At 52.6% G+C, this 27,624-nt stretch overlaps 1 protein-coding gene across 2 annotated transcripts in view; it reads left to right on the top strand.

The window, feature by feature from the left end:
• The first annotated feature begins 592 nt into the window (after positions 1-592).
• The window catches only part of LOC134524855 (protein CEPU-1), a 364,606-nt gene continuing 337,574 nt past the window's right edge, over positions 593-27,624 (top strand). The window contains exon 1 of one of the 2 annotated variants that reach the window (XM_063355071.1): positions 593-761. In XM_063355071.1, the coding sequence (XP_063211141.1) occupies positions 686-761 (76 nt within the window). In that variant the 5' untranslated portion in view covers positions 593-685. Of the gene's footprint in view, positions 762-1,701; positions 1,715-27,624 lie in introns of those variants that run through there. The other variant, XM_063355078.1, reaches the window with a different exon arrangement.

Below are 27,624 nucleotides of genomic sequence, written 5' to 3'. Positions count from 1 at the left end.
CACCCTTGGGGGAGCAAGAGCATGTCACCCTTGGGGGGGGAAGCTGTCACCCTTGGGGGAGAGGATGTCACCCCAGGGGGGATGTCACTCTTGGAGGGGGGGAAAGGATGTCACCCCAGGGGGATGTCACCCTGGGGGGGGTAAGGGGGGGGAGGATGTCACCCCGAGGCGGGGGGTGGTGGTGGAAACGTCACCCCAGGGGGCAATGTCACGCCGTTTCCCCAGCGGGGCCGGGCAGTGCGGGGCCGGGGGCGGCGGGGGACCCCCCCGGGGGGTGGGGGGGGATGCCGGTGCCGGGGAGGGGGGGTGCGGGCAGCCAATGAGCGCGGCGCGGGGGAGGGCGCGCTGCCTGCGCGGCCGGCGGCGGCTGGGAGCCGGGCGGCGTGTGCGGGGCCGGAGCGGCGGGCACGGCAGCGCCTGTCCCTCGTACCTTACAACCCCTTCCGACCCCCCTTTCCCCCCCCCCCCCTTTTTTTTTTTTTTCCTTTTTGGGTTTTTTCCCTCCCCCACCCTTGCGGTGCTTTTTTTTTTTTTTTTAAATTTTTTTTTTTTTCCCCTCCTTTCATTTTTTCTCCCTCTTTCCTGCGCTTTGCTCCGGGAAACGCTGGATTTTAAACCTCTCCCCGCCAGGCAGTGAGTGGGGAAGGAAAGCAAGGAAGGAAAGGAAAAGGGAGGGGGTGAAAACATGGCCCAGGCGAAAATGCACCACCCCGTCTCTTGGGTGATCTTCGCCGGGATGGCCGCTCTCCTCCTCTCCCAAGGTAGGGCCGGGCCGGGGGATGCTGCGGGGGATGCAGCCGAGGCGTGCGGAGGGTGCTCGGCCCCACGGCAGCACCCTAAAGAGGGGGGGGGGTGGGGGGGTGGGGAATGGGATGCCCCCAGAGCGGGGGCAGAGCTGGGAGAGGGTCCCCGACCCGCCGCTAAGTTGCGGGGGGTGCGGATGCGGGTACGGCATCTCCTAATTGATGCTCCCTCCCCCGGTGCGCTGGGCCGGGGCGGGGGGAACGTCTCCCATGGCGCAGCTTGTGGGTTGTTTGTGTTTTTTGGGTTTTTTTGGTTTTTTTTTTTTTTTTTGGGGGGGGGGGGGGGTGGGGGAAGCCGGTGCCGAGCGACTCAACTTAGTTTCCCGCAGGAGCAATGCGTCCAACAGGCTGGGGGCAGGGGAAAAAAAGGGGGTCGTGCCCGTTCCCCCCCCCCCCCCCCCCCCCGCCGCTTCTCTTTGCAACACCGGACCCGCCTGCAAGGTCGTCCCAAAAACTCGGTGCAGCCCCGGAGGGGGGAGTTGGAAAGTCCTTGTCCAACCTGTCCCGGGCGAGTAGGGATGCTTCCCCCCCCGGGGGATGGTGGAGGGGATACTGTGCAAGGGGGGAAAAAAAAAGGGGGGTGGGGGCAAAAAGGAAGGGGAGAAGGGGGGAAAAGGAGGAGGCAGGAGCCAGCCCCATCTGGCCGGGAGGACCGAGCCTGTCAGCTTGCGTTAGTCTCCTCGCAGCCATCTGGAGGGGCTGTGGGAGCGGGGTTACCTCCCTGGGAGGATGGAGGCGGGGGGGGGGGGGGGGCAACGGGGAGGATGGGGCCGCATCCTGCACCGGGCCGCCTGCGGAGCTGGGGATGCGGCGGACCCGGTTGGGAAAAGGCGGGGGGGGGGGGGGGGATGCGCCCGGGGGGCTGCATTGCACCGCGCCCGGGATGGATGCGCCCAGCCCCACGGCGGATGGTACCCGGGGCTGCGCGGGGGGATGCGGGCACTCTCTCGGGGAGGATGGAGGCACCCTCCCCCGGGGGGGATGCAGCCACTCTGGGGGGACGGATGCCCCCCGCCCCGGGGGGATGGATACATCCTCCTTCTGCACGGGGAAAAGGAGAGCAGGCGGCAGCTGGAGGCAGCAAACCTCTGCCGTGCCCACCGAGGGTTGGGGACAGGGTTTGGGTACCCAAATCCCAAATCCAGCCCTGCCTGGTGTGTGTCCCCCCCACACGCACCCCTTCAGGCTCTGCAGCAGGACTCCGGTGGGGTGTGAAACCCCTGTTTGCGTGGGGCAGGGGGCTGCTTGAGGCGGGCTGGGGGGCCGGTGTGTGCCGATGGAGCCGGGGGGAGATGGCCAGCCACCATCTCCGCTCAAAACTTCTCTCTGCTGGGCAGCCTGGGCCCGCTCTTGCGGAGAGCCACCCCTGCCATATCGACCGGCGCGGGCTGCTTAGCATGCACATCACACGCCAAGGCATTTCTCCTCTTCGCCTTCCTCCTTCTCTCCCTCCTCAAGCTCTCGCCTTCTCCCAGCCTTGCTGCTTCCCCGCTGGCGCCGCTCGGGATGCCGGCATCCCTGCGCCCCCCGGCTCCCCACGGGCTTTCCTGGGGATGGGAGCCCCGTTCCCCGCTTTGGTGCCACCTCTGTGGGGTGCTGGATGGCTGGGGGCTCCCCAGGAAGGGGGGGGCAAAGCTGCCTTGCCTTTCTCGTTTCTCCTGCCTAGAATTTGTGCTTGTCTTTCCCCCCCTCCCCCTTATTTATTTATTTATTTTTTAATGCTTGCATTTGGCTCCTGACTTGGCTTGCTTGCAGTCTCATTCCTTGCCTCTGGTCATCTCTCGCGCTTCCTCTCCCTGCTCCCATCAAAGCTTACGCATCAGAAAGTAGTTGGGGTTTTTTTATTATTATTATTAGTTATTATTATTAATTATTTAATTCATTGTTATTCTCCTTGGCAGCAGAGCGGTGAGGAGGAATGCGCTGCCTCCCCAAGCAAAAAATTCCCCGTGTCCCCTGGCAATTTGGGTGCCTGAAGTCCCTGAGTCGCCGCTGGGGTGGGGGGAAGCAAGGAGCCGTGCACCCTGGTCCTGGGGGGGGAGGGGGCGGTAACGGGACCCCCCAGTGCAGAGCTGGGGGGTGCTGGGCAAAAAATCGGCAGCAAAAAGTTTGGGCCCTTTTTTGGGCTGGGAGATGCTGGGTTGGCGGAGGGAAGGAGTCCCCTCCAGGAGGTTTTCTTGCATAAATTGTATTTAAAAAGAGTTCTTAAAAAAAATAAAAAATAAAAAATCCCCACAAACCAGAATCACCCAGCAAAAATAATTTGGCTTTTTAGCAAAAACTTTCTAAGGGAAAGTTTGAGAAATTGGGGGTTATTCAGCTCTCAAGGTAATATATAGGTACGGGTGCGTTGCCAAATATCGTCAGTACGGTGCTGCTGCTTTATCAGCTCATCCGATATTCAGTATTGTTTGGTTTTTTTTTAATTTCTAACTTCTCTCTCTCGCTTGCTGTACAGAAGTGGAGCTGGCTTGTGTTTGAAAACGTGAAAATTACAGTCATGCGGGAAAACTGTGTTTTGCACAAACCTACTCCGAATAGCTCGAGAGATCTGTGCTGCCCTCTGCAGCAGTTTATCAATACTCCAGGTCATTTACCTATTTACAGCCAAACGAACAATAAGAGAAGTGGGTTGTGAGTGTGCTTGAGAGTGAAGTGGAGTGTGAAGTGGGATAACTCCCAAGTGCTTGACCATCTGCATTTGTGCAAACATCCGTAGGTCCTCCAACTTCTGCAGCTTCACTGTTGTTGTTTTGGGAAAAAACAACCTAGAAAACTTATTTTTCGGGGGTTTTTTGGGGGGGAAAAAAAATGAAACGGGAGCTATTGAGTGTTGTGTCCGTGAGGAAGGGGCCCTCTGAGATGTCCAGTGTGGTTTTGGCCATGGCGATGCTGCCGGTCTCAAGGGAGATGTTGACTACTGAGTGCTTGGCAGTCGGGAACAAGGATGGGGAGCTTCCTTGGGTGCCGTATCTCCATGTAACAGGCGATAAGACAAGAGGAAACGGCCGCAAGTTGCGCCGGAGAGGTTAAGATTGGATATTAGGAAAAAAGTTTACACCGAAAGGGTTATTAAGCATTGGAACAGGCTGCCCGGGGAAGAGGTTGAGGCACCACACCAATTACTTAAAAGCCGGGTAGACGTAGTGCTGAGAGATATGGTTTAGTGATGGTTTTTGTCAGAGTTCAGTTGATGGTTGGACCAGATGATCTGAAAGGTCCCTTCCAACCTGGGCGATTCTGTGATTCCATGGGGATGAGATGCAGGTGCCCGCCGCATCAGGACGTGGGAAGGGCAGAGCTGGCCAAAGGTCCACCCCTGGGGGCTTGGAGAGGGGAAGGAGTTGGGAAGGAGGAGGACGCAGAAGGCTGGGATAACCCCAGGGCGGTGGGAAATGAGTGGCTAATTCGGCAACACAAGCTCTCGTCGTGTTTGTTCTATTTTTCCCCCCTCCCCGGCGTGATTTTTAAATAGCGCCAATTAATATCTAGAGCCGACTAATATCTAGTATTTATCCCCAGAGGGGTTCAAGGCCAGGTTGGACGGGGCTTGGAGCAACCTGGGCTGGTGGGAGGTGTCTCTGCCCAGGGCAGGGGGGTGGAATGAGATGATCTTCGAGGTCCCTTCCAACTCCAGCCATTCTATGAATATAAGAATGTCTTAGGACCCGGCAGCAGCAATTTCTCTTCCCGCTTTCCGTGTTTCAAAGCAGAGAGATGGTCTCACGTGTGCCCGGTGTCCCTGACTCGCACCCACCTGAGTTTCTTGAGGTTTGTGCGAAAATCCCACCCCGGCACGCGGGAGGGGAAGAGAGAAGAAAACTCTTCACTCAACCATGCGTAAAAGGATTAACCGGGCTAAAAGGTCATAGAAGATTTAGCTGGGCCTTTAACATCAGTAAGCCAAGAATTATGGGAATTTGATTTACAAATTAGCATAAAGACCTTATTCTAATAAGCGTACAAGCTGAAATAGGTATGTAAAAATAATAGCATATGTCAACATCAGAGGCGGAGCGTTCCTCATCCGAAAGAATTACTCGCTCCGTCGATGTGGCTGGGTTGCAGATAACTCCCAGAGCGGATGGAAAGGCTGGATTGGGCCCGAAAAAGCATCTCCAAGGAGGAGCGTTGGGCTGTTTCCCCTCGGAAAGGGCAGGATTTGGGAGCACGTGTCGGGGCTGCGCGTCCCGGGAGGACTTTTCCTCGGCGGAGGCGGGAGGGGGGGAAACCTCCTGGCAGTTTGCGCAAGAAGGTAATTGCGCTAATGAATGTGTATAAGAAAAATTACGTCTATCGACATCTTTCTGTGAATGCCCGGATTTATTGTTCCCCGGGGAAAATATTAGACGTGGCTTCGTGGTGGTTAATAGTTACCGTGCAGGTCAATAAAATGTGATATTCGCCCCAACAGCAGAAAATAGCTATTTAATAGGTAATAACAGTAATAATCAATACCTACATGATTAGATAACGCAGTTATATGTAGTACATAAAAGGAAGGGAATGCGCTCTGGTTACTCAATGGCCTGATTTGGAGCGTTGCTGAAAATCTGTCATTCTTGTTGATTTTAACCGAAGCTGTAAGCAGGTACCCGGCACCTCTGGAAATCAGGCCACCGCATGGGATTAATTGGCACATTTTTTAAGACTCAGCAGAGTAGAGAGGAACCCGAGCAGACCTTTGCCATTGGGAAGATGCTTTTGAAAGCAGGCTGCATTGTGGAAAAACATGGGATGGCCCCTCAGATGCTGGGATGGCGCTTGGGATCTGGGTTTGGGCGGTGGGTTTGCCGGGGAGCGTTGGACGTGGGGGTTTTTCCCGTGCGTTGGGGTGTCGGCCGCTTCCCTGGGAGCATCCTTCCACTCGTCTGGTTGTGCAGTGGTGGGCTGAGTATAGCAAGGAGTGAACTGGGGGCTGCTCTACGTTGGGGGCTGCTCTACGTTGGGGGCTGCTCTACGTTGTGTATCTACATTGAGTCATCGCTTGTAGTGAGGTGCCTTAGAGCGCGGTGCGATGGGCAACACGTGCTGGAGTTGCTTCGTGCTGTATCTACGATAGCTTTAGGAGCCCCAGTGGCGGAATAGAGATGCGCGAGGTCCCACGCATGCTGCCACATGTTTTGGGACACGTGGTTGCTCGCTGTTCTTAAAATGCAGGCATGAAGAAGGTGGCTGTGGTTACCTGCAGCGGGATACACGAGGAGGGAATGGAGCAGACCTGGGCTTTCATGGCCGAGGAGGTATGGGACTGGTCAGCTGTCCTCACATCTGGGGTGGGACTCACTGACCGGCCAAGAGGAGATGAATACGAGTTTGACAGGCAGAGAAGACCAGGTGGTAGCTGTGAGCTTGGAAAAAGCATCCTCTGGTAAAACTAAACTTCTGAAGCATCGTAGGGAGCATCCCTGTTCACAAGACTTGGAGGTGCTGGGTGCTCTGGAGGCTGCAACCAGTTTCGGGATGCCCTAGTGCTTAGCAAAAACTACTTTTTCTTTATCCACATGGGTGTTTTGACCATCGTAGTAACCCTGGCTTATGGTTTTCCTGTCTTTCCCTTGTGCGAAGCCTGACTTGTGCCTGAGCCGAGTGCATACAATATTGGAAGCGTCTGCTCCGTGTATTTTTCTTGCTTAAAAATATACATATTGTGACACCCCCCCCATTTTATTTTTTTTTTTCCCTATTGGCGGGGGGGGGGGCGGAAATTGATCAGTTGACAGATCTAGGTCAAGCAGGGCTCGCTGTTTTGTGTGATAAAGCAGGCTGGAAGTGGAGGGGGAGAGCTCACCAGTTTGCTTCCCAGGCAACTGGCAATCAGATGGTGGAGGTGGGCTCCAGCCTCCCTCGGCAGCAAAGCACCACGTGGAGAGCATCTTTCTGGCCGTGGGGATCAGGAAAAAAAAACAAACCAAACCTTCTTGCCTTCTCAAACTTCAAATAGTGGCAGGAAAGGGCAAAATTTTCTTCGCTTGTTCCCCAGTTGAAGGGGTGCCTTGCTGCAGGAAAGCTTTAAAGTGGGTAAATACGATTTTTATTTTTTTTTTTCAGTGTTACTGGTAGTAGCGCCGCTTTGATGCGCGGTGGCAAATCTCCCGTTAGACTCAGCGGGATCCAAACACGATCCATCTCAGATGTCGATGGCAAAGGCTTGCGGCTGCCTTGGAGCCGTGACTTGGACTTGGGCTTTTGGTTTCAAATAGGGCCCAAAACGAGCAAGGCGCCAGGTTTTTTGGAATCCTGTAGTGGAAGTCCGAGCTGTACTGCTGTCTCCCAGCTTCAGCCAGCACCCCGTACCCTCGGCACGTGGGTCTTTTTGTGCCTTTAGTAGCTTTTATGGGCAAAAAAACCCCTGAAAATTGCAGAGGATGAGCCCTTTGGCACTGCATCTCCTTGGGGGGGATGTCGCTCATCCCAGCTGGGGCACCCAAATTGCTGGGGCCCAGAGCCCTTTTTATTTTGTGGGTGCTGGTGTGTCCTCCAGGCATCACACACCACATTTGGAGCTGTGGCTGCTAGCCCGGAGGAGCTAGCTACCTCCCTCCTCCTTCCCCAGGCACGCACCTTGCTCTTGGTTAATAATAAATCAGAGGTGCTGCCTTCGCCGGGCTCTGTTATCTCCCGCCAAGAAGGATATCATGGATTTTTGATGCGCTTACAGTTAATATGTCCAATGCCGAAAGCTGTTGTAAATTAATTGACCCTTTGGCCCCCTTGTCCCGTTGACTGTTCCCACTAAAGGCGCTGCTCGGTTCTTGGCATCTTCCCCCCTCCCTGCTTTCCCTTCCTCTGACTCCTCCACCTCCCGCATGCTTCGCTTACTAATTGGGGGAGCCGAAAAAGGCTCTCTGAGCCGGGCTTCGTGTAGCCCAGGAGCCCAAAACGCTTTGTAGCGGCCACGCGGGGAAGCCGGCATCGTGGGAAGCCGGCATCCCAGGAAACCAGCATCCCGGGGACCCAACATACATAAATTACTGGTGCTTGGAGTATTCCCTTGGAAGCAGTGGGGAGGCGGGGATGGAAGCTGGCACGGCATCCACGGGGATGGAGCGATGTGGCCGCTGCCGAGCTAACAAGTGGTGGTGCAGCACTGAGGACCTTCTGGAGGTGGGCGGACCTCAGCATCGGTGGGGTGGAAGGGTGCTCAGCGCCTTGCCGGGAGGGCACCTCTATCCATCTAACGAGCCACGGTCCGTGCCAAGGGCTTAATTTCGGAGCCACGGTGGGTCTGGCTTGCGGGGAGGGGGATGGGAATGGGTGTTCGGTTGGGGTTTGGTGGGAAGGAATGGAAAAAGATGCTGTGAGCATGGAGGTTCTGGGCTGGGACATGGGTCCTGTGTTCGCATCCTTTGCTCGTCGTCCACAATTCAGCCTCGTTGCGTGGTCCTTCCCCTTCCTCACTTGGCCGCACACTCCGTAAGCCACCCTTCCCCTCTTGTCTCGTCCGGCTAACCTGGATTTACCTTGAAAATGGGATTTTTTTTGGGTTTTTTTGTTTTTTTTTCCTCCACCCGATGTAATTGTACGTCACTGAGCACAGGGAAACCCTGATTTGGCTTGGGAAGGAGCTTGTAAAGACACCAATGCTCGGCCCCCGCGGCCGCTTCGCATCCTCCCGTGACTCACGATGGGAGACGGCAGTTGCGAAAAAGAAGGGAATGCCGCAGGAAATTGTATAATATTAGAAATAAAGGGTATTTTTTCATTTTATTCCAAAGCGGAATAAAAACAGAACACTCGCAAATTCCCAGTGCAAGTAAATGCTGGGAAATCCAGAGATTGATTTAGAAGTATTTTTTTTTGCGCCGATTCTGAGCTCGCGGAAGATTCACGTACAAAGTTGTGATTTCAAACCGAAAAAAAAGGGAGCTCCGAAGGCCGCATTCCAGCGCTGCCAAAAGAGCCTGGAGTCTCGAGCCTTGTTACGTCTATTATTTTTTGCTTTTTATTGTTATTTCTTCCAAACGGATCCTCTGCTAATGTTTTGATTTTTGCCAGAAAACGGCATTCTTGATTTAAAGAACCGGTTTGAAAGCCAAACCTGACCCGCCTCGTTGGAAGCGTGACAAGCACTTGAAGCAAAGCAAAGTTCATTAATGCTGTAATATCATCTCGCCGTTTCAGTGGGTTTTGGTTTTGGTTTTTTTTTCTTTTTTAATTTTTTTCCCCCCGCCTCTTGCAGGAGTTAGCTGGTGAACAACGCAAAGTTGGTTTGTTGGGTGGTTTTCTGGCTTTTATTCCCTTTCTGCGGGACAGATGGTATTTAGAGCTCGGAGGGTGCCTGCGTGAGGTGGAGTTGGGGGAGGGGGGGAGGTTTTTTTTGTTGCGAAGTCAATCCCCAAAGCCAGCACCGGGGGTTTTTGATACGGGGCCAAGGAGACGGAGAGCGGCGGGGCTGGCTGGCGAGAGGTGAATTTGGATTTACCGTGATTGACATCTCTCTTAACGAAGCCCTTTCTGGAACAAGGCTGGCCAGGAGTGGGATCCATTAGAGGCCAGGGTAGCGACGAAGCCAAAACCGCCTTGTCATTGAAGACAACAGTTTTAAAAAAAAAAAAAAGTAGTAATGTGTATTATTTATTGTTTACCTTTTTGTGCCGCTTTTTCGGCACATCAGCGCTTCCCCGTTGTACGTTTGGGGCTTCAAAACCTGACATCACATTAGCAGCTGGCTCCAAAGCCCCCAAATAATGCATAAACTATGATTATTCCTTCTGATCCACTTGTGTTTATGTAAATGGCTGGAAAAGCGGTTTTCAGCTTATTTCAGAAGCTTAAGGGATTCATACCCAAGCCTATTATTGAAAAATCAGAAAGTGAAAAGCAACTTCTGAGAGAGCAAGGAATTAGCGACTCGATGGCAGCGTGTTGGTACCGCTGGCTGTTCGGGATGCGGCTCCGTCGCAGGTGGGAATTTCCCCCCCAGCCCCCGGGGCTTCAGAAATCAAACACGTGGCAACAGGTTGTGGGGCTCCGTGGGGACGGAGACACACGCGCGCACACGACTCCGTGGAGGTTTGCAGCTCATCCAGAGGGGCGAGAGGCCGGGGGAAGGAGCCGGGACGCGAACCGCGGTGCTGGCGGTGGGATTTGTGGTGGGCGCGAGGAGCATCGCCCCGGCTGCAAAAGCCACCCGGGCTTTTTTTGGCTGCTACCCCCATCTCCCTGCCACGGGAAAGGGGCTGGCGGTGCTGAGGAGCACCCAGGCGTCCCCAGCATCCCGGTCCCCACTCCGTCCAAGCCGTTTCCCTCCGTCCCAGGAGAGATGGGAACGGACGCCAACCCTCTTAGGGGCACCAGCCCCTTCCAGGCAGCCCCGCAGCATCCCATCCCTCCTCTCCTGACGCTTTTATATTTTTTTATATTTTATTTTACCCACCTCACCCCCCACTCCCCACCCCGGGTTCAGTCCCCTTTTTCCCCCCCTCCCTTCCTTATGTTAATTTCCCACCTGAGCACCAAGTACTTTATAAATAGCAAATCTGAAATGAATTTCCTAGCAGCAATCATTATCTCCCTCGACAGCCATTAAACATTCACACAAGCAGAGCAAAATGACAAAGGGGATTGATTTTTACAGTATGTTGGGGTTGGCGGGGGGGGGAGGTAGGAGAAAGGAAATATGTTGACAAGGCTTTTTTTTTTTTTTTTTCCCCCCTCCTTTTCCCTTCTCTCTGCTCTCCCCTCCCTTCCAGAATCTCTATCTCGAGGAATTTAAAATCACCCAGCAACTCTTTTATTTTTTATTTTTTTTTTTGGAGACGGGGTGGGAAAGCGCAAAGTTGGAAATAAATAAAAAATACATTTTAAAGAAAAGAAAAAAGCCCTATTCCCTCCTTCTTCAGCCCTTGGGAAGCCTTTCCCCGATCCGCCGGCTGCGTGCGACTGGCGAACGTGAAGTTCGTTTACGCGGCCCCGGCTGTTGAGATGAATATGTCGGAGTTAATGCCTCCGGAGATGGAGGGGTGGGATGGAGGGGGGGGGAGGGTGTGTGGAGGCCGGGGGGGGGGGTGGCCAATCTCCGCAGCCTTCTCGGCAGAAGAAATGTGTTGATGCAATAGTTGGGAGCCGGCGAGCTGCTGCCGTGCCGAGGCACTGTAGCTGAAAATTTAACTTTGATTTCAATTTTCATATTTGTCAGCAATAATTAGATTCAAGGAATGTTTTCGCCGCTGTTCTAAAATACTAATAAGTAGGAGCCTTTGTAGTATGGCTAATGGAGTCTTTTTTTTCCTAGTGGGCTAGAAAAATTCCATTAAAGGGAAAAGTCATACTATATTACCGTGCCTTCGACATGCATTGACTTGGCTGCCACGGGAATATCTGCGCCGGGAGATGACGGTCCTTGCTCGGAGCCGTGGGGACGATGCTCAGGGACGGGGCTGGTCGTGATCCCATGGGGGTGGGATGGAGGAGCCCCCCCTCCCATGCCTGTCTTGGGGGGGTGTGTGTGTGTGCGTGTGTGACGCTTTTTGGGGCTGCCGGAGGCTTTTGAAGCGCTCCTGAGGTGACACTGCAGTGGTAGCCTGGCACTCGTCCAACCTGCTCGCTCTGCCCGTTGGGTTTTTTTGGTATTATCCGGTGGGATTTACAGGCTTAAATGAGTTGAGGGGTCTCTGCCAAAGCCCCTTCTCCCCCTCCCCACCCTGCCGTGGGGATTTCCCGGGCACCACGGGCCGGGTTTTATCCCAGAGCAACATCGTTAAAGGAAAGGGCTATTAAATTTGCTGGCGAGATGCACAGCAAATGGGGGAAGCGCTAAGTTGTGTCATTCTCAAGTTACTTCAGCCTATTAAGCAAACAAAAGCACTTGTGGAGTGAGAAATGGAAATGGCCAACGCGGCCCGATTAATCCTGGATGTACAATTCCATTAATAAGCCAGATTTTAATAGGTGGCTCTTTCCAGGAGCTGCTGGGACTAAGAATTGATGTATTCACTGTAATTGTATTGCGACTAATAGGATATGAAGAAAATTGTATGGAGAACCGGTTCCTTCGCCGCCGTTTTCCAATCAGTTGAAATAATGCTTCCCCCCGGAAGAGCCCAGCAAGGTAATGATACTTAAACCTAAATAGAAACAGGAATATTTTTAATTTCGTCGGAGGTGATATTGGCTCATGCTTTTGCTTCCCCATAGAGTGGGTAGAAGCTGCTGAAATGGTAGGTAGCAAAAATGCCGGAGGAAACGGGGATCCCAGTCCCAATGGAAATGCCCCGTGGCTGGATACCGGGGCTGCCGTCCCGCCATGGGATGAGGATGGCGATGCAGAGAGCGGTGCCGGGTCTGGGGAGCCTCCTGAGAGCGACGCGGGGGTATTTCTGGATACCCAAGGACCCGGGGCTGCCCCTCTGGCGTCTCACCCCGGAGCCTTTTGTTGCCTTCCTCGGCAGCGAGAGGAGCCTTCACCCTCCGCAGTCCATGTGGTTCGCCGGGAGAGCTCATTAACGAGCCCGAGGTCCTCGCTCCGTTCATCCCCTTCTGTTTATGCGGTCCCAGGGCTCCGACACTTTCCTGACGCTCTCTTGGCGATGCTCTCCTGGTTTTCACACCCCTGGAAAAACTCGCCTCCTGCCTCGCGGCGGGGGTGCGGTGGGAGGGTGTCAAATCGTACTTTTTGAGGCTGGGGCTCCGGGTCCCTGTGATATTCAGGGAGGGATTTGGGCTTTTTCTCCCCGAGCATCTCTCCAAGAGCATCGCGGCGATGCCGCGGGTGCAGCGCTGCAAATCCCAGGCGGGCTGGGTGGATCCGGCGCATCCGAGGTACCGCAGGGGTGTCCCGGGATGCAGACCCTCCCTGGCATCTACGCCGTTGTGGAATAAGCCTCGTTAAAGAGAAGGAAACATTAACCGTTAAGAGCTGGTTCAAAACCCGGGCGGCCCCCGATGATGGCAGCCGTGGCTTTGCGAAGGGGCTGGGGAATTTGGAGAAGTTTGCAGGCACTTCCTTGCCCGTTGGTCGGCTGGTTCGGGGTTGTTTGGTTTTTTTTTTTCAGTTCTTCTCCCTATTTGTATGCATGCTCTGACCCTTCTTTGGTAGCAGGCTAGAGAGTAAATATAAAGGGGAGGGAAGGAAAAAAAAAAAAAGGGAGGAAAAAAAAAAAGCGCCAAGGCAGAGTTTAGCTCAAATCCCCGAGGAAACAGATGTGATTGCCTTACAGAAATGGCTCCAATAAGGCCAGAAAGGGAATATTGCTTTTATAGCTTTTGGGATATAAAACATTTAGAAAATGTGATTGACTGGCGGGGCCTAATTTATCATTTGCCCATTTCTGGCTCTCTCGCCGTCCTCTTATCCACCCAAACAGAAGCGTGCTCGGATGGAGACTCATTTCCACTGTGTTTTTTTTTTTTTTTTTTCCTCCTTTGCTTTCTGTCTCTCTCCCGCAGGTGACACAGGTGCAAACCCGTTATTTCCTTGCACGCCGAGCCGTGTGCGTGCACACGCGGGCACGTGTCCGTCCCCCCGCCCCGCGCTCCTGACTCCTTGTCCCTCCACCTGTGTCATGGATTTATCATCATTCTGCTAAGCACTCGAACTCCTGTGGCTATTTATAATTAATGCTCAGAAACCTGCCAATCCATTTAATGACACTAGGAGGTCACGGCCTCCCTTATAGCTTCCCATTAATCATCATTAGAACAGTTCTGGGTTTTTTACATTCTTTTTAAATGTTAATTCACCTTTATAATGCTCCTTTCAGCTCTGACTGTAAAGGGAGACTCTGCAGTGACTCCAGACTGTCTTGCAAGTGTGTGCAGGTGAAAAGACGCGGTGGGACAATTGCACTTGATAAAGTCTCTTGGATGTCTCCCGCTGGAATGAATTACACTCACAAACTCTGCGAGATGGGATTTCTTCACTGCCCTCTGCTGCCTGCTCCTCGCAGCGATGCTGGCGCGGCTCCCTCCATCCCTCCCTCCCTCCGGGCTCCATCTCTCGGGTACCACCGAGCCCCTCGCGATCTCTCCCTCCCTGCAGACACCCATGTTCCGCTGGGAACCACGCAGCAGGCAGTTCCCGGAGGGGAATAAGCTCATGGGTGCTGGCGCAGAGCTTTAGAAGGCCACCTGTGCTCTACCAGCTTGTGCTCGGGCATGTCTTTGCTCGGCAAGCTTGCTTTGGCGTAAGGTGGGCTCGTGCGTAGCTTGGTTTTACGGGGTTGTGGTTGTTGTGTCCCCTTGGCATCTTTCGTAGAATGGTTGGGGTTGGAAGGGACCTTAAAGCCCATCCAGTGCCACCCCCTGCCCTGGGCAGGGACACCTCCCACCAGCCCAGGTTGCTCCAAGCCCCGTCCAACCTGGCCTTGGACACCTCCAGGGATGGGGCAGCCACAACGCATCTTGGTTTGGCTGGGGTGTCAAACATCCCTTGTAAAGGTCGACAAAAATCCCGGTTCCCGGAGAGCGGGGGCTGCTCACAGAGGTGAGTCCGTCTCCTTTTCTTCCCTGCCACCACCCTGCGCGCAGGAAACCCCCATCCCTTTCCCTGTGTCCCAAGGCACCCGCTGTCATCGTCGCAGCCCCAGGCCCTTTGGAGCCGACGTGACGGCGCAGCAGAGGGGGCTCAGCGGAGATGTCAGGCGGCAGCTTGGGGGGGGAAGGAAAGCTCCGGGTGCAATCTGGTAGCCTTTGGCAAGCAACAGCTCTTCTTAAATAGCCCTCTCTTGGCTGGCTGTCGGAAGCAGTCGTCCCCTCTCTGAAGTCAACCTGTGCTCGACGTTAATGGGTCCGAAGCGGTGCGTGCCCCATCTGGATTCTGCTTTTGATCCTTTCGGGAGGGCTCCCCGGTGTGGTGGTGCAGGAGTTTGCTGCAAGGCACGGAGCTGGGAGAACTTCTCTGACGGAGACTTTCCGTAGCCCTGAGGGGAACGAACCTGCAGCGAGCGCGTCCCGTGAGTCCTGCTCCGTCATCGTGCATCGCTCAGCAAGGTGGGGGGAGGCAGCCCCGGCACCCAGTGGGCACCCACGTGGGCTTGGGGTGGGCAAAGGTGCTTTTTGGATGAAACAAGTTCACCCCTGCTCCTTTGGGGAGTTCTGGTCTTGGTGAGAGGCGAGCCCAGCCCCTTTTCTCTGAGTAAATACGCCAGCAGCATTTGGCTTAATGAACTGTGGCTTTTAATAAATGGCTCTTATCTTGCTGAAGTGCTGCTAAATTGTCAGGATTTAAAATTAGCCTAATAGATTTGCGGGCGATGTTTTATTCACTGGTTAGTTGGAAGGAGTCGGAGAGAGAGGGGGAGAGATGGCTCCACCCAGTTCTCCCTGAATTATACAAGAGTTATTTATTTGTTTGGGCCGAAGGGGAAATGTTCTGGATTAATGTGCGATGCCTCAGCACCTGACTTAATGAGAATTTAGAGACCTATCCCAAACTGATAGTCTCCAATTAATCACTCGGTGGCCCCTCTGCTTTGCCGTCCCCGGAATGTATTTCTCAAAGTGATGGTTGGGTCGTGGTACCCACCGCGGCTTGCCGGGAGAAGGGGGACAGGGATGGAGCCGGGGAGGTTTTTGGGCGCTGTGGTGGCTTACAGGACCGCTTCTTGCAGCTTCGCTCCATGTCGATGTTGAAGTGGAGCCCGTGTATCTCTGTCTATACCCTCTGTGTGCCTGGGCAACTCGTATTCTTGAGCCTGGAGTCGAGCTGGTCCTCGCTCAGCTTCTGATACATCCCGTGAACTCGCACGAGCCGCTTTGTGCCTGTATGTCTTTTGGCAACGCGGAGCCAGTGACGATCCTGTTGACAGTTCGGAGACATATGGAGAATCAAGGCAGAAGAGTGTTTTATAATAGAGTAATACGGGATCTGGTTGGGATGAAAGATGCCAGGGAAATGTCAATCACTATCATTATCCTAACAAACTGCCGTACCTGCAGAGATAATAATAATATTTAGCAATTATATAGCACCTAACAGGCTCAAACAGCACAGCTAATTAAATCTCCCAAGACTTCCTTTGGGTGGGGTGTTTTCCTTCTGCCCAGCGTGTTTTGTGTGAAGCTCAATGCACTTCTCCCCTGTTTCATGGGTAGGGAAAGGTAGCGGGTCCTGCTGAAAATCCTGGGTAAGGGCAAGCCTGAGCTCGGGAGCGGGCTAGCAGCGAGGGCAGAGGGCAACCTTGTGCCGTTGGCTCCGTTGGCAAGAGCGTTGTGTGGCCTTGACCAAATGACCGAGAGGGCTGAAAGTGTTGAGAGGCTGGATGCCTCGGTGTGCTGGTTGCTTGTCCTTTCTGAAGTCGAGGAGAGTTTGGGTGCTGGACATCCGATTGAGGACATCACCAGCACCGCTGGGTGAAGCAGAGGTGGCGGTACAGATGATTTGCGGGGCTGGATGGTCAGTGGTGCGTTTTCTTCCGTGTCCTTCTGGCTTGCTGGGATGCTGCTGTTTCCCCCTTGATTCATCTTTCCCTTCCCAACCCGCATCCCTCTTGAGAAGCCTTTCTGGAAGGTGATACTTCTCCACCAATGTCCCAGGTTTGGCCGGGGCATCCAAGATCACAGCGTTTGAAAGCAAGACTTTCAACTTTACCCGGTTTGTGTTCTTCTCGCCTTGTTCTTTCTGGAAAGCAGCAGGTGAAACGATAATGTAGCTGCTGGGATCCAGGTGGGACCCTCGACCCCTGCCCAGCGCCGTGCTGCTCCAGCCCGGTGAGGCAGCGGTCTCCCCGTGACTTTGCGAAGGTCAACCTTCGCGTCTGAAGTGGGGCTGGTAGTAGCAATGCATGATGCACCACAGTGTCAGCCATAAAGGAAATATTGTATATAAAAGATAAGTTGTTTTTTTTTTTTTTTTCTTCTTCTTTTCTGGTGGCAGAGGAACAAGGCGCCGGGTTCATTTAGCATTCATAAAGTCTTGCTTTGGAAACGCCTTTAAGTACTGCTGAGGGAGACTTGAAGGAGCGTGTTTGAGAGTCAAATGCACATCTCCTTGGGCTCTCCTTTCATCTGCTTTAAAAAACACAATCTTTTTTTTTTTTAATCTTTTTTTTTTTTTTTTCCCCCCCTTCTGTAAAAATACTAATCTTCTCCAACAGCAGCAGACACCCAGGGTGCAGGCGCTCAGCAATTAGTTCAGTGAACAGAATAAGCGAGGAGCAGAGGGAAGGGGAGACTCAGCCAAGGGCCGGGAGGACGGCGAAATGCAGCCTGCTAATGAGGAGGCAGCGCAGCGTGGCGCGGGGGGGACGGCGCCTGGTTAATTCAGGGTGCAAAGCTGCTAAGTCCCGATGTGCGTCGTCTTGCCCGGGTGGCAACACTCTCGCTGGGACGCCGAAGTCCTCCTCGGGGATGCTGGGCTGACCTTCGGCAGAGAGGAGCCACCTACAAGGGAATCCATGTCTTGGTCTAGACCCGAAACCAAGTGGTGGAAGAGCCCCGGGAGGATGAGGCGAGGATGAAGCACGCAGCTTGGCTAGATTTACAACCTAGCAAGCGTATTCCCAACTCCAAGCTGGCCGCGAGTCTCCGTTGGGAGAAACACATGGAGTTTTTTGGCTCGAGTCCTCTCCGGACTCTTGGCCGACGTGGGGAGAGAAGTGGCCATCCTCCTGAGGCTGGGCTTTCCCGGCAAAGAGTCATCGTGTTGGGCTCCGCGTCGGCGTGGAAATTCAACGGGCGATTCCTGTAACCAGCGGAGGAGCTGAGGCAGAAGGAGCAAGCGTGGAGAGAGAAGAAAGCAGCGAGCGCTGTCGACGTCCAGCCTTCTTCAGGTTGCGAAGAGCCAGCTTCACGAGGAGTGTCAGACGGGCAGAAGTTCAGCTCGGCCCCTTCTTTTGGCTGAAAGTTTTCTCGTCCTTGACATCCCTCTCCCCCGCTCTTCACTTGAGGGAAGGGAATCTATCGCAATGAAACGTGTTGTCTTGTGGCTTTTTATGAAAACAGCACATGTCACCGCCCCTGTTTCCTGGAGCCAAAGGATGTGGCTGGATTTCAAAAAGAAAAGGCCTGGATGATTTCATTATTGCTCACAACTGTTCCCACCAAGATAAGGACAGTCTAATCGCATTCCCTGTGCAGAAGTACCAAGGGAACCAAAAAGGGAACGTTTCCCATTTGATTTTCCGTGTTGTCTTCTGTGTTACGGTCGTCTTCGGTACCGTGCGGTGCCAGAAGCAGGCTGTGAGGCTCAATGGGCTTGTGTGGGGGGGGCGGGTTGTCAAGGCAGCGATACGTGGGGGGGAGCGTTACGGTTATCGGGGCCCCGGTGTCTCAGAGTGGCGATGCTCTGCCAGCAGCAGCCTTTCTCCAACCTGATGCGTGGATTTATTCCGCTGACTGCTTGCGTGAAGTCTGAACTGATGATGGAGGCTTAGCACTGAGCAGGGGGGGTAGTTTTTCAGCCTTTTTCTCTGGATTTGCGTGTCCCCCAGAAGACAAGTGCCACCCCCTGCATAAAAAAAAAATAAATCAGAGCTTGCTGCCAATAGGTTTGCTTTCATTAATTACGTTTTGCAGACTCCCTCTGCAGATACCCCTGAGAACCGATCCGGAGCTGAAAAATTACCTCCAGGCTCCATCTCGTAGTGCCAAGAGGTGATGCTCACCACGGTGCAACCCGGGTAGAGCCGTTTCGGCTCGTAACTGCCTGCCCGAGAGATGGTGGGGACTTCGGGGGGAGTAGAGCCAAGAGATGGAGGGGGGCAACTTTGGCCTGGACCCTCCAACACGCTCTTCTTCTGCCCGCACGGAGCCGAGTGGCCACGTGTCCCCGCTGAAAAGCTTCGTGTCGCGTGGAAGGAAATCTCTAGGCTTTGATTTGCCTTGTAGCAAGAGATAATAACATTATCGTCTCGTTCTCTAATGATTGGAGGACGGAATATTTTCCACATCGATTTATCTATCTCGGTGGCCTTGATTCTGCTCTGGCGGGTGATGTGAAAGTCGGCGCAAGTGGCGGGGATGAAGTAACTCAGTCTTCCTCTTCACCCCCTCCCTCTTCGCGTGCCCTCGGCACTTAGGAGCTCCGTAAAGGCGCTAATTGATGGGTCCCGTTAGGAGTTGTCATTTGGCGAGCAAAGTGGGGTGCTCTCTCCTGGAGCCGAGGGTCACCGATTCAGGTCCCAGCAGCGACCACCCAAAGAGAAAAGCTGACTTCTAATTACATTCATAATTGAAAGTGATTAATGGTAGCAAAAGAACTTCGAGCGATTTCTTGTAATTAAATACTAATTTTAATTCCTTTGCAGTGCTGAGCACCATATTTGCTTTACTGGTGATATTTATGGCTGTGCCTTAGCGCTGCTAATATCTTAAAAATACACGCTAAGTGATTAACGTGGGTGGTTTTTTTTTTTGTGACTGGGTAAACAAGTAAATATCAATTAATTTGTTTACTTTGTGTCAGTAATTAGCGATTATTATTTCATGTTTTTGAGGATCTGTGTTCTGGTGGATTTGTGGCTTGGAGTGGAAGAGGAGGAACCCTTGATTTGCTCCCAAGTCAAGGGGAGTCCCGGTCACCGCTCCGGGCTGTTGGAGCTGCAAAAAAAAAAAAAAAATAGAGATAGGAGAAGGGATCAGCGATCACATCTGCAATGGTTTAAGCTTGGAGGACATCATGGCCAAGTTTTGAGCTTGCTGGCAGTGAAGCCTCTTGTGAGGGCTTGGAGCAAGGCGAAGGGAGTTGTCTGCGCGCGGCAGATGCTCGCTGGCTGCTGCTTGGTCTTGAAGAACAGAAGTGTCACGAAATCAGCTGCTCCTGCCAGGTTTTTGCTGTCTGGAAGTGGCACCTTTCAAACTCAGCTGCTGCTCGCGATGCTGCGTGTCGGGGGCGGCTCGGGGCTGCCCTCCCTCTCCCCTCGTTCCAGCTGCCAACATCCTCTCCTCCCCGCCGCTCGCTGGAGAAGGCTTTTCTCTGCCCATGCGTGTTGGCCCTTTGGGCATAGATTTGCATAAATTAATATTTCACCCTTGATACTATCATTGTATTGATTTGGGTTTGAATTTTGACATGGCAAACAGGGCGTGCCAGTGGGGTTTGGCCATGGACAGGGAGCTGATGGGATGGTGCTTTGGGTGGCTGTACCAACATCATCTCCTCCCCGCCGCTCGTTGGAGAAGGCTTTTCTCCTGCCCATGTATGCTGGACCTTTGGGAATATATTTGCAGAATTTAACATTTCATCCTTAATATTATCATTGTATTGATTTGGGTTTGAATATTGATATGGTAAACCGGGCGTGTGCCAGCAGGGCTTGGGGTTTGGCCATAGATGAGGAGCTGATGGGTGGTTGTATCAACATCGTCTCCTCCCCACCTCTTGTTGGAGAAGGCTTTTCCCCTGCTGATGCATGCTGGACCTTTGGGAATATATTTGCAGAACTTAACGTTTCATCTTTAATATTATCATTGCATTGATTTGGGTTTGAATTTTGACATGGCAAACGGGGCGTGCCAGTGGGGTTTGGGGTTTGGCCATGGACGGGGAGCTGATGGGATGGTGTTTTGGGTGGCTGTACCAACATCATCTCCTCCCCGCCGCTCGTTGGAGAAGGCTTTTCTCCTGCCCATGTATGCTGGACCTTTGGGAATATATTTGCCTAATGTAACATTTCATCCTTAATATTATCATTGTATTGATTTGGGTTTGAATTTTGACATGGCAAATGGGGTGTGCCAGCGGGGTTTGGGGTTCAGCCATGGATGGGGAGCTGGTGGATGGTGTTTTGGGTGGCTGTACCTGGGTCCAAGCTCTGGGAGGGCGCTGAACTGGGCAGGATTCCCGTCCTGGGGAGCGTGGGGTACGGCAGAGACCTGCCAGTGCCTGGGGAGAGCCACAGTGATCTCTTCTAACCCAAAATATCATTAAGCCTGAGTGTGCTCATCGCCCGTACCAGCCGTATGGCTCTTTCTCAAGGACTACAGCATGAGTGTTTTATGCCTAGATGTGCTCGTGTCCTTCCTGCCTGTTGACAAAGTTGTTTTCGGATGAGCCGGGCTGGGAATCTGTTTCCCGAAAACTTGGTCCTGCTCGCATAGCAACACACTGGGCCAGAAAGCACTTGATGGAAATCATGTCTCTTCCTCACCAGTTCCTTGATTCCTTGCTAATGCTTTTCATTCCCTCTTGCTGCTTGAGAGAGCTGATAGTCTGATTAAATTAAGACAGACACAAAAGCAGCTGGCCTGCCAAAGCCTAGGATTTTATTAAAAATAATATTGTTTACAGAGTTCTCTCCTTTTATGGCGCATATAAAACAGCGTGTTCCACCCGAGCAGCCGGCAGGCTCGCTGCAATTTACCCGGGAAGAGGGAAGAGATGGAAAGACATTAAACCTTGTCTTGATGGGGAGTAGGGAGGGCGTGGAGGAGAGGGAGGTTGGGGATAAGAGACGGAGCGTAGCTGTGACAGCAAATGAGAGGGAAGGAAATGCAGGAGGGGGGGGGGATAAAAAAAGCAGAGGAAAGGAAGGATGGTGCCCAGTTCCCCACCTCCCCTTCTCCCCTCGCACGCCTGTGCTGAAATAAAGCATTCAAAAAGGAGAAGAATGGTGGAAGAGATGAGATAAACTAGGCCAAAGAGCTTCAGCTGGGGACCCAGCCTGCACCGGAGCGCGGAGGAGAGCTGCTTGCCCTCCTTGCAATATTCAGGAGCCCTTTCCCGGGCTCTCTGTGCGGGTGGAAAGGTTCCTCAGCTCATCTGAGGTCTTGCAGATGCTTTTTCCAACCCTCTGGCAGTGGGATGAGGCAGTGCTGGAAGGTGCTTGGGAGCACCGGCTCCTGTCCACCCAAGAGCCCATCAAAGAGCCTTCGGGGTTTGTAAATGATTTATTTGGAGTTTATTTGCACTTCAAGGGTCTGCCAGGGGGCAAAGGGAGGGCGTGCAGGGCACGGCACACAGCAGTGGGTCATGGCAGGAGGGGCTGGCGGTAAAGCGAGGAGAGACGAAGAGGTTTTTCCAAGGTCACGGAAGCGGCTTGGGATAGCACCCAAACTTGAACCAGGGCCCCCACCTCCGACACAGCCTTGTGCTGGCTAAAATGGGTCCGTGGGTTGCGTTGGGAGGCACGGAGGAGCCTTGCTAGTGCCCCGCCGCAGCAGCGCCCTGCCTCGGCTTTGCTTTCTCTCTTCTCTCCGTGTCTCCTGTTTGTTTGTTTGATTTGGTTCCAAATAATTAATTGTAAAAACCCATGGCTAATGGTTTGAATGAAGGATGGATGGGTACTTTAATTAACTTGTGAAAGGATTATACACTTATGTTTTCAGTCTCCCTGACCCCAGCCGAAGTAACAAGGCTCGAACATCCCCGCGTTCCGAGGGAGCCGAACATGAAAGCGCTCTGGGGAGGGGGGGATCAGCTGGAGGCCCCCCTGGGGCAAAGCTGCTCAGGCTGAGCTGGGAAAATGTAGCTGGGATGTGATTTTTAGTTAGCACATGGGGGGCCACTCTTCTTCCCTTTGTGTCTGGGAGCCTGGGAGAAACGCCGTCCACCCCATTTCCTCGGACCACGGAGCCCCGATGTGCTCTGCATGGCGACGACCTTCTCATGGCTGTTCACAGGGTGCAGGGGAGGGAGGTGTCCCATGAGCCATATAGAGATTTTAGGGATTGAATAGAGGTGAACCATGTTTTAGGCTTATACATGTGAAATTTGGACTGAACGTGAGCCACCTACCCCTTCTTTATACGGTGGTTATCTACCAGCTTCCAAGGTCTAGCATGAGACGAGATGACGTCTTACTTTCTGCCCTAAATCAGGCAAAATTCAGTCATTGAATTGGGTTGGGAATAAGCTCGTCCCGCCAGTTTTGGGGAGCTGAAACTGCCGAGCTCCCCTGCGCAGGAGGATTTCTGCAAAGCCGGGAGGCGAGGGAATTGCTAGACAGAAGAGGGGGATCTTGGCGGAGGTGGCCCCGGCTCACTCCTTGCTAGCCCGTAGGCACACTGAAGCCTGATGGGCGTCAAAACCTGTCTCCGTCCCTCAGTCTGAAGACAGTGAAAGGTTTGGGGCTATAGCAACGGGCGCTTTAGCCTTTGCAGCTCGACATGCCGCTGCCTCGTTAATTATTTATGTCTCAAGAATCGCTGAGTAAGACACCAAGAAAATCTTTGTAGAGAAGCGCTGAGCTCCCACCGTCCTCCCAGCCCTTCCGCATGGCATCCCTCCCAGCCCGTCCCCAAAGCCAGCTCCTCCCGATGACTTCCCTGCTTTGTAGGGGAGTGCCGAGAGGTGAAAAGTGTCTCCTGTACCGACGTTTTAATGAGCAAATAAAATCGAGCCCCGATTCCAGCAGGATTGGTGCGGGAGCAGGACTTCCGCAGCTCCTCTGCTGCATGGTTCAGAAAGCTGGGACCAGGCTGGGCGTCAAATAATTATCTGAATGAGTCAAAAGTGCTTTGAAATATCTGTGAGAGGGATGGGGGCCGTAGCTTGCATCATGCTACTGAGTCACCGGGCAATTTCCCATCCCTCCCGGTGCAGAACGCTCCAGGTGGGAGCTTCGGCGTCGCTGCTTAAAACAAGGCTGATTGGGCTTGTTCTCTCATGGAAAATGCATGAGAAAAAAAAAAAAAGAATTTCCGTGCTGTATTTGGTATCAAAAGCTGTTTTTACTCTAAACAAGGCCTTTCTGGCCTTCTTTCAGTTGTGGTGTCTGCCCCTGGATTCCTCCTCACTTATCAGTCCCCCAGCAAGCCGCTCTGTTTGATTGCTAATCTGCCTTATTATGTTTTTAAATGCACTTTAATATTTTAGTTTTAGTGACTTTTATTTTAAGGCCAAATTCCAGCTTCTGAAGTGCGTACCTCTCTCTTACTTCAATGGCAGCCTTTCACGTTTATCCCGAGGCATAACATGGTCCTTATGCTGTTTGAAATTAGATGCACTGATTAGAGCATCTCTCAGCCGCTGCTGCCGTTCTGCACCTCAAAGGACGGCTCAGAGTAGAGGCTGGAAGTTGGAGCTGGGAGTATTTATGCGCTCAGCGTGGGGTTGTTTGGGACTTCACGCTTGTTGCAGCTCTCTTTCAAGCGACCTGGAAAGAGATGGCTGCTTGTAGGTCATGAAATGCCGTCTTGGTGGTGGTGTGATGTGTTTGGTAGGAGGTCTGTGATGTGCATGGGTCATGCACATGGTCATGGCAGTGGAACAGGTTGCCCAGAGAAGCTGTGGCTGCCCCATCCCTGGAGGTGTTCAAGGCCATGAGGCTTTGAGCAGCCTGGTCTAGTTGGAGGTGTCCCTGCCCATGGCAAGGGGTTGGAACGAGATGATCGTTAAGGTCCCTCCCAACCCGAACCATTCCATGATTCTATTCCTTCTATGATGCACATGGGTCACGCCTTCTGTGATGTGCATGGGTCACGCCTGTGAGGATCCGTATGGTAAACCAGAGAGGAGAGATGAACACCCAAGGTCAGTTGGCGTCCTTCCTTTTGCCCTGTTTATTTCTTTAGCAGGAACGGTGAAATACCGAGGAAGTCACTAGGAATTGTTGCACGTGGTATTTTACGTTCGCAATAGGGTGCGAACTGGCAGAGTGCTGTGGGAGAGGCGACAGCCAGCAATGTGTGCCTGGAGTGCTGTCTGAAGCCTAGTTAGGCTGCTGCTCCGATGGTAATCGCTCCTTGGAGAAACCTCCCTTTGTTTAACAAGAGTTAAGCATTTTGTTAGGGGAATTCATTCGGTTGTTTTGATGTTGGTTTTTTTTTTTTCATTCCTTCCAGCTCAGCGTGGTCTTGGGGAAATCATACGTGCCATAGGGAGGAGGGGTGATACATGCCATAGGGGAGAGGACAGATATTGCAGGGATCAAAGGGGTCAGGCTCTTTCTTCGATGGCCGGTGTCTGAGGAGGACTCTGTTCATCTGCCTTTGATCCCAATCTGTACATTATGGATTCCAGTTTGCAGAATCCGGTTCCCATCCATTGCTGAGTTTAGTCTGGGACTTTCCCAGTGACTGCTGGTGATGTGGTCCTCATCCTGGGAGCTTGATATGGGTTTCGTATGTGTTTGTGTGTGTATATAAACATATATATATACACACACACAAAAAAACCAACCCAGTATTGAGCTCCCAGGGTGATTCCAGGATGTTCATTTAGTTCAGATGTCCTATTCCTCCTCCTTTGCTGACATTTACTGAGAAGGACCTTCTCCCTTACCTGATTTAGAAGGACCCTTTCCCAGATCTGCTTTAGAAGGACCTGGATCTTCACCAGAAGAGTTGTCTCCCGTGCTATCTGGTTTGATCTGGTCTTTGTCATAAGGGGTGAGGGAATAAACTGACCTCTTTTTTGGTTCCCGGTGACTGCGGCGACTTGTACCGGTACTGATGGGGTTGGAGTAGCAATGGTACTTGTTGTCGGAGCAGCTGGAGTGGTGACGGTGGTCGTTCTGGGAGCTGGAGCAGAGGCAGGGCATGTTGTGTTATTCCAAAGCGTAACATAAAACCACCCCTGCAACACGTGCAGGAGAACCAATTAAGAAAAATAATCGTGAGTTTATAGTAACAGTAATTTCCGACATCCAAAAAGCATCCATCCCCTACCTCTGGTGGTGTCAGTTTGGCATAAGCGTAGAAGGGTGAAGTAAACTTTCCCGAGGTAAAATTGAAAGTGTAATTAGTAATAAAATAGATGACGTGGTGCCCAACGTACGCAGGTAAAGTCGTTACCCAGCTTATCGCAGTACGGATCGGAATTAAACACCGTGGCAGAACAGCACGTTTCACCCCCCGCATGCAAACACAAAGGGCAAGTAAATTATACCACACATACGGCAGGTTAAGCAGCGTTGTATCAACTAAACTTAAACAAAACCCTGTAAAGACGTGCTACAATATTCTGCTGGAGAATGACATGATGTCAGCTGTCTGTTTTAATTTCCATCCCCTCCAGACTCTGAAAGGAAGAATCTCAACTGGGCAAGCTGGAATGAGAACTATTCGGGCAATCTGTAAGAGCCCCGGTTGAGCCCCATCTTGGGCGCTGTCGTGGTTTGGGCTGGTCTGGCCACCAAAATGAACGATAAATGCTCTTTTACCTCTTTCCCCTTTAGAGTAAGGAAAGCATCTCCCTTCAGATGAGAGGAGAGAAAAATGAGAGAGACCTGGGAGTTAAAGAAACTAAACTGCTTCAATGAAATATTAATAATGAAAAGGTAATAATATTCATAAGAAAATAATGAAATATATGCAAACCCATATCGAGCTCCCAGGATGACGATCGCATCACTGGCAGTCACTGGGAAAATCCCAGACTGGACTCAGACGGCAACTGGGTTCCAGAATTGGATTCCCGAACTCATGGATTGGGATCAAAGGCTGACAAACGGAGTCCTCCTGGACACCGGCCATTGAAGGAAGAGGCTGAGCCTTTGATCCCTCAGCTTTTATACATAACACAGATGGGATGGAGTGCCCTATTGCTCAGTTTTGGGTCCCTTGTCCTGTCCCCTCCTCCCCACAGGTGCGACCCCTCTACGCTCTTCTGCTTCCGACCAACGCACATACCAACGTTTGGTACGCAACAAAATTGGCTGCCCGTGTTTTTTATAGCAATAAGTATAGGCAGGGGCCTCTCTGCGTTACCATTCCTTGTTATTCCCTATAAACATTTGGCTTTATCACTGCTAGAAGCGGACAGTTTGAAAAACACGCCCTTAATTTCAGGGCGCGCAGTTAGTTAGGAGAGACTTCACTGAAAAGTAAAATTACTGAAAAGAAAATTGGTTCTTTTCCAGAACCAGGACATGGGCTTGGAAATGCTTTTCCTTCTCTAAATGCTTTCTCACAGGGGGTGAAACTTTAACATGCCAGAACTTCACATAGGGAAGCTGACCCCCCCGGGGGAAGGAGGACGTGTTTCATAGAGCTGGTGGCTTCAGGAGCCCCCGGTCCCGTCGAGGTGATGGGGCTTGTCTGGGAGGTAGGGCTGTGCCCGGAGGTCTGAGCCGGGGCCTCACTCGCCTCAGGGCAAATGGTGTGATCCGAGTCAGCTCGGAGACAGGTGCTGACCCCCCGCCATAACCTTTCAGCCTTCAAATCTTTGCAAAAGGGATAAAAGTCCATCTGCACTCCCAGGGGCAGCCTTGAAATGCGGGTGATTAACACCCCGTGGTGCTGGGGGGTACGGAGCCGTGCTGGATGTCTCTGTTGAATTCAAGCCAGCGGCCACCCTGCTCTTAATGACCGGCCGTTGCTGTCTCTCCAGCTCGGAGCAATATTTGTCTGACTTGGTTTAGCTGCTTCAGTTTCTAAAGATGGCCAGAAACCCTGGTCCGATTGAGTCGCCTCGGGAAATTTTCAGAGCTGCTGTCAGTCACTGTCTGAGACGCGCTGTCATTTTTGGCTGAGCTTTTTCAATCCTCCCCTTGTCAGAATCCTTGAGTGGTGTGGGAGAAGAGGGGACAAGAGAGTACTGGGATGGTCACCCACGATGGGCTGAGGTGGATGGGATGCCTCTCTAGTCAAAGCCAACGTTGTTAGGTGAACAGTGGTAGGACCGTGTCCAAACACCATGTAAAAGGAGACAAGAGCTGGGGGCGAGTAGAGAGGAGAGACTATGATAACTCTATCCAGCGGGTTGTCCCTGGAAATAGAATGTGAATAAGTAATCTGGATAAATAATGGAGCTGTCGGAACTGTAACAATAAAGAAGAAAAGCGCTGAGTGTGGCTTGCCGTGATTTGTGGGGTCACGCTGTCTGGACGGCGGAGCCCTTGATCCCACTGGTGAGCAGGTGCTCGCGGACGGATCTCATTGACGTTGCAGAGATGACTTGGACGGCGGTCGCTTGCCAGTGGGAGGAGATGGTTTTGTGGTCCAGTCCGCCGTTATGCTGCTGCAACACGTTTGTGACGGCTGAAAGCTTGCTGTGTCT

Source organism: Chroicocephalus ridibundus, chromosome 18 (genome assembly GCF_963924245.1).
Source record: "Chroicocephalus ridibundus chromosome 18, bChrRid1.1, whole genome shotgun sequence".
NCBI classification, from domain to species: Eukaryota; Metazoa; Chordata; class Aves; order Charadriiformes; family Laridae; genus Chroicocephalus; species Chroicocephalus ridibundus.
This window is presented reverse-complemented; position numbering and strand designations above follow the sequence as displayed.